Genomic DNA, 6,674 nt, shown 5'->3' with positions numbered 1-6,674 from the left:
TTCAGTTGTGAAGGCATGTTCCCTCCTGCCAGCAGTTCAATAAAAAGATATCCAGTGGGGTTCTCTGTTGTGCTAGCTAATAGGTATGTTGTATCAGGAAGTGCTGGCAGGCAATAGCATTCAAAGACTTGTTTACTATTATCCAGGACAGTTCGGAGCTTTTCTTCTGCCCAGAAAGCAGCTTGATCTCTGTGCTGTTTGAGGAAACTGGCAGACTGATTCAGGGGAGCACAGATGTGGCCTCCGGGCTGTGTGGGGCCAGGAGGTGACTTGGCTGGGGCTGGGGCTGTGCTGCCCAGGAGCCAAGCCATCTACACCTTGCATTTGGCAGTGCCCAAAGCCAGGCCACATCCGAACAGCCCCCAAAAGGGCCACTACACACCCCCCACCTCCTCCTTCCTCACCCCGCTGTGAGGTTACAGGCTTCAGCTGCTCAAGAAGAGCTTTATTCAGCTCAGCCCTTCCCCTCTAATCCCCCGTGGCTGTCTGTGCTGTGTGGTCACTCGCACACCTCTCTGCACAAGGGCAAACCTTGATGCGAGGTGCTGCCTTTCACTGCCCACACTAACCAGGTTACAGTGTCTTTGCTGGATGGCTGGGAGCCCTGCAGGGTGAGCTGACAGCTCTCCTCCCCTTGCTGTTGAGAGGAGGAAAGGCAGCCCCACAGCATGCTGTGCCTCCAGGGAAGGGTTTCCTGCCCTGTCATCTCCACAACACCCAAGAGCTTCCTGTTTTGATTTGGCTGTCAGCACTGTCCTGACTCACAGTGGGGCAGGAAGGAGTGCACAGCTTGCAGGCAGCTCAGGGCTGTTCCTGCCACACTCCCTTGGGTGCTCTCCTCAGGAGCAACTTCTCCATCATCACCCCAAAAAATGAGACTGACACCACCAGCACGACACTGAACTATTGACCTCTTTATTTCAATCAGCTACAGCAGCTCTACATTCCCCTACAACACTGTCCTTCCTTCACTACCACAGACAGCAAGGGAGCCGAGTACACTGCGGTGGCAGCAAGTCTTCTTAAAGCTTAGTATTAAATATTAAATATCTCTCATTTATGTTTACATTACTTTGTCAAGGAAAAAAAAAAAAAAAGACAATTAAAACTTAAGTTATGTGAATCTGTGCCTGTGCCCTGGGCAGCAGCACCGGGGTCCCAGAGCTGCCCCCAGGAAGGCAGCTCTGCTCAGAGGGGTCCACAAAACCTCCAGCCCTGGGCCTGCTGCCACGTGACTGCTAGGGAAGGGAGTGCTCAGCAGTGCGGGGAGCGGAGCACCCGCACCCTCTGCTTTCAGAAATGGGCATGCCTGGACAGGTCAGAGGACCACAGTGCAGCTAGAACACTGTTTGCAGGAGGGGAGACCTTAAGGGCAGGCTGCCGGGGCCGGCCTCGCCTCCCCTCAGCCCCAGCAAAGTGCATGGGGAAGGGGGTAAGGATTTGGTCGACAGAACTTTGCTAAAGAATTACAAAAAAAATCCAACAACAACCCCAAACAGTTTTGAGTCTTCCTTTGATTTTAGCAAAGAGAGTTTAAAAAGCACTTAGGAAGCTTGTTACTAAAACCAGGCGCTCTCAGAGGAGAGAGTCGTCTGTGCACCCCCCTTCGAGTCCGTAGCGAAACTCCTGCAGGTTGGACACACCGTAGAAGTGGACGAAGGCCGCAGCCACCACGAGCACGTGGAAGATCTGATGTGACTGGAACTGCAGGGAAGAGAGAAAGCCCTTTGAGCCCGATGGAAGCAGGCAGAGCAGTGCTGGGAACAGCTCCTCACACCGCTCGACCACTGCATTTTCTCCCTCGCTGCTCCCTGGCAGTGTTACTCGCAGCCCAGCCACGTTCTCCCTATCTCAGAGATCCCCACCATCAGTTCCCCCTCCTCAGCCTGCTCACAGCACAAAGTATTCTGCTCGCCCCTCACACAACACTCACCCAGATGTCAAACTTGCCCGGGAAGAAGCGCTCAGGGATGCGGGCAGCGTACAGCCCCGCGCCCGTGATGTACATCACAGCCATGAGGAAGAACCAGCCCATCTGCCCAACGGTGGTGGCCTTCACAAACCCCTCTGCGATGGTGAAGTGCATGGTGGGCACCACACCGCTCAGCCCCAGCCCCAGAAAGACACCTGTGGTGGAGAGGAGAGATCAGCTAGAGGGAGCACACACGAGGAGCACAGCCCTGCCGGCCCGCCCAGGAGCAACGCTGCTGGAGTTTGTTGAAGCAGCTTGGAGCTCAGGGGGAAGGTGCTAATTAGCAGTGTGCCAGCACACCCACACCAGAGCTGCATGGGTAATGTGGGGCTGGCACTCAGCCCTGCCCCCTTCTTGGCACAGCAGTGACGTGGGGCCAGACCCTGCTGTGTAGTGAGGATGCTGCTGGAAGGAGTGTTCTGCTGCAGGAGAGCAGAGCTGTTCCTCCGTGCTCAGTGACACTGCTGGATCAGAGGGGGAAGGAGTGCTCCTACCTGCTCTTGTCTGCCGGTGCTTGGGGGTGGCAAAGCGGTCCCACTGAGCAACAATGATGGCAGAGATGCCCAAGACGCAGACAATGGAGAGGTAGATGAGTCTTGGCTGTGGGGAGCAGTAGAACGAATAATAGAGCCAGGGGACGAAGCTCCCCATGATCAGCAGTGCAATTCCTGAATAATCCAACCTGCAGCCAGGGTGCAAAGAGAGACAGACAGAGGTGAGCCCCGAAGTGCACCCCCTCCTGCTTTCTCTTGGCACTCGGTGCCACGCAGCCTGTCTGCATCAAACAGAGTCACCACTGCCACAGCACTGCTGGGACCCCACGGGTGAAACTGCACCACACAACAGGCATTCAAGTCTCACCAGTGCAATGTGAGACAGGAAGAAGGAGCTGGGGCTTCCGAGGATGCAAACAGAGCTGGCAGGAGTGCAGTGAACAGCAGCTTGCTGGACAGGCAGGAACGGCACAGAGATGCTGTACACTCAAAACCACCGTGACAAGTGGTGGGCATTAGTCCTTGTGCGTATGGATTTGATTGTTCTCCCCTGCAAAGTGCTTTCGATCTATTGATCCAGGAACAATTTCACTACCAAAACGCACTCAGCTGCATTACCCCACTGCCACAGCAGCCTTGCAGGAACCCTCCCCAGTACACAAGGACATTCCTGCTCTTTAGGCAGCACAGTTTGTTCCAGAGACAAGAGCCCATGGGATCTAGTGTTTGTGCAAAGGAGATTGGCAGGATTTCCCAGCAAGCAGCACCCAAGTAAATGCCTTTGATAGACTTCTGTGAGCAAGAGCTCATTTGAAAGCCTTGCTGCTGCTCTCCCTGTGCCATGAAGGCTGATGTGACCTTAAAGAGCAACACAGACCTCAGAGACGAGCACTGGCCACTGCCCAGTGTTTCCACTTTGCTGGGAATCCTGTTTGTTTTGCTTTTCAATTTGGTTTCGGTTCAAATTGGATCCAACCCAGAGTTTTTGAAAGCATCCAGTAAACTGGAAGAGCCAGGGCTGCCCAGTGAGATGCAGGTTCCCACGGGGCCCCAGTCCCTGAGCACATCAGAGCTGCCAGATGCAAGGTGCTCTGGCATGGGGCAGAGCCATCCCAGACCCTGCTCCTTCTGAGCCCACACTGCATCCAGTGAACACTCCCTCCCCCTAAGAATAAAACCTTGGTGAATGCAGCACTTGGAGAGGAAGTGCTGTAAGAACTCCCGAGACCACAAAACCACCCTGGTGCTGACTCACTTTGAAAAAGTCCGTGAGACCTTCTCTGAGTGACAGTAGACAGTGTGGAAAAGCCAGGAGAAGCTGAGGCACAGCACTGCTCCGAGGAAGAACATCCCGAACACAACCTTCTCCTGGAGAGGAGCCATGAAATACATGTTGGGCCGCAGCATGGTCAGGATCCCCAAGCAGAGGAACAACACAAAACCTGCAGAAAACACAGCAGATGGAGGGTCAGGCAGAGGCAGGGGGACCCAGCATGTCCAGCAGATGGACTGAGCCCTGAGACAGGCAGAGAACGTGATAAGGGACGCAGGGGAAGAGGCCAGCATGGGTGGCACAGATGGATGCTTGGGGGGGTCTCTCCCTTACAAACACGATGCCTCTCTAGTACAACAAAAAGCCAGGAGAATCACGGGCATGGCAGAGCCTGTGCTCATCCTGGGCTTCAAGGAATAGTTTTACGAGACACTCTGATTTGCCCAGGATGCATTTCTCCATCCCAAGAGCAGCTCACCTGCAGTGCTCAAGGAGATCCACTGTGCAGCAGCAGCAGTCTGGCCACTGCACAGCCAGCTCCTGAAGTCCCCACATGGACCAGGACTCTGCAGCATGTCTGGCCAAGCCTTTCTTGCACCCTGTGGCCACCCAACGGGGCCATCAGCTCTTGAAAAGTGTGAACAACGCCACTGAGCTCAGCTCTCAGCACTGCTGCAAGGAACTGTCCTGCTCTCCCTTCACCCAGAGGCCCAGGAGCTCCCAGACACCAGCAACTCAGCTGCCTACATGCACAGGACCAGGCAGGGGCACACGATCCTAAAAGGAAGTCGGTGGGCATAGAGAGGACATCAGGAAAGTCCCTTGGAGCAAACCTGTCCTTCAGAGGCAGCCCCCTGCCCTAACCACGAGAGCAGAGCACACCTGCAGCCCTACAGAAGCCCCACAGCTCCCCGGTCACCTAGCAAGTGAGTCCAGATGTTGCCTGTCTCGGTGTGTATTCGGAAGATGCTCTTGAAGCAGGCTCGGAAGGACGGCATCGGAGGGCGGTGCCCGTGCAGGAGGTAATCGTTGTCCTTCAGCCAGTCAGGCAGCACGTCGTAGGGGATCACACGCCAGCGCCCTTCCCACACCTGCAAGGCACCAACTCGTGTTGGTGGCTGTGGGGGCTGGCAGCCCAAAGCTCACTCGTCCTGGGAGCTCAAGCTGCACACAGAACAAAACCAGCAGGTCTTGCCTACAGCCAGGGCTGAAAAGGCCCTGAGACTCTCCTCTGGGAGAGGAACTTTGACTTTCACAACATCAGACACCCCGTGGAGCCCCTTACGCCACCTACATCCTGCAGAGCACTTCCACATCCCCTAAGGAGCTGCAAACAATTCGCAGCACTTAACCCTTCAGAGCACTGAGGGACTGCTCCCAGCACTGGGGAACTCCTTCCCATTTTAGGCAGAAAGCAGCCTGGCTGTGCACAGCACCGTGCTGGGTCTCATCAAACACAGCAACCACGAGCACCAGCACTGAGTAGAGGCACCCAGCAAAACCAGCAACGGCATCGGAGCTCCCAGGCCCAGACAATGATGCTGGGGCTGTTCACGGGACCCAGCAGGGCTGGGCACAGCCTCCAGCTGCCCACCGGGATCCCAGGAAGCTCCCATACCTTGTACACGAACTCTTCCATCTTCTCCATAGCATGATGAGCCTGCAGAGGCAGAGTCAGCACACGGACCACCTCCTCCTCTTCCTCACGGGCCACTGGGCACGGCGGGTCCTCAGCCTACAGGGAGAAACACCAGGAGGGAACCATTCCTGCCCACGGGGGGAGCACGGGCACGCAGGGAGCAGCGAGTCCCTCCTGAGAGCACCCGGAGCAAGGGGTCGGACAGGACCCACCAGTCACCACTGCTTACACAACTTGCTCCCACCTCAACCATCTCAGGCAGGCTAATCCCAGATTGATCCCAGTTTAAAGGCGGGATTACCACGAGGGACTTTCATCCTTACAACCAAAGCTGGAGGAGCCCCTGGGCCCAGCAGGGCTGTCCTGGAGCCGGGTGCCTGCCTCTGTGACAGCACCCCTGGGGCACACGGCCTGGCCCAGCTCGGTGCCCCCATCCTCTGCAGTTTTGGGAGCCCAGAGGGGCTGAGCACACCGTGCAAGGGGGCAGCAGAACTCAGCCGACAACATAAGAGCTAAGACACGACTTTGGGCCGAGCCCTCGGGGCACGGAACAGATCGCCGTTTGATCACCAGACAACCGCGGAACCGTTAAGGTTGGAGAAGCCCTCCCAGACCCCCACGTCCGACCCCAACCCCTCCCCACCAACCGCGCCCCTCGGTGCCACATCTCCGCGGCTCCGAACACCCCCGGGGACGGTGACCGCACCGCCTCCCGGTGCAGCTGTGATCACCGCTATTTCGGTGACACTTCCCCCAGCGCCCAACCCGAGCCTCCCCCGGCCCATCCCCGCCCGTGGGATAACGGGCAAAACCCAATCCCGAAGCACCGACCCCCGGTGCCGGGGCGGGCGCCTTACGCTGGCGGTGCCGGTTGCTCCCTGCTCGCCTTTCTCCTCCAGCAGCGGCCCCAGCTCCGCCAGCTCCAGGTGCGCCCTGTCCCGGCCGGCGGCTGCCAGCCCGTTGCCCTGCGCGGCGGCGGAGGCGGCGGCGGCGGCGGCTTTCCGGGACGCCATGGCGGCGGTGCTGCTGCCGGGGTCCGTCCGCGTCCTTGTGCCGCCGCGCTGGGGGGGGAGGGAGGGGGGAAGAGCGGAGTCAACGCCGCGAGGCCCGGACCGACAGTGCGACGGAGCCGCCCCACGTGACCGCCCGCACTCACCGGCGCTACATCCCGCGCGGGGCGGCGGCGGCGGCACCGGAAGCGACGCTAAGGGAACGGGCCGCTTCCGGCCGCTAAGCTCCGCCCGGGAGACGCGTAGCTCTCGAGCTGTGATTGGCTAAAGCTGCTGCCTGTCTCTC

General features: G+C 58.1%; 1 protein-coding gene across 1 annotated transcript; it reads right to left on the bottom strand.

Annotated features, from left to right (window-relative positions):
- Positions 1 to 894: 894 nt before the first annotated feature.
- ADIPOR1 (adiponectin receptor 1) lies at positions 895 to 6,436 on the bottom strand. The gene is made up of 7 exons (XM_065747516.1): positions 6,236 to 6,436; positions 5,358 to 5,474; positions 4,659 to 4,830; positions 3,722 to 3,908; positions 2,467 to 2,654; positions 1,934 to 2,127; positions 895 to 1,704 (listed from the first exon to the last, which is right to left on the bottom strand). The coding sequence occupies exons 1-7, from the start codon at positions 6,389 to 6,391 to the stop codon at positions 1,576 to 1,578; spliced, it is 1,143 nt and encodes a 380-aa protein (XP_065603588.1). The 5' UTR covers positions 6,392 to 6,436; the 3' UTR covers positions 895 to 1,575.
- Between the last annotated feature and the right edge of the window lie 238 nt (positions 6,437 to 6,674).

The sequence above is a fragment of the Cyrtonyx montezumae genome, unplaced genomic scaffold (assembly GCF_038088225.1).
Source record: "Cyrtonyx montezumae isolate F1298 unplaced genomic scaffold, pur_monq_1.0 scaffold_45, whole genome shotgun sequence".
Classification (NCBI taxonomy): domain Eukaryota; kingdom Metazoa; phylum Chordata; class Aves; order Galliformes; family Odontophoridae; genus Cyrtonyx; species Cyrtonyx montezumae.
The sequence above is the reverse complement of the archived record's forward strand: the minus strand, read 5'-3'. Positions and strand labels throughout refer to the sequence as shown.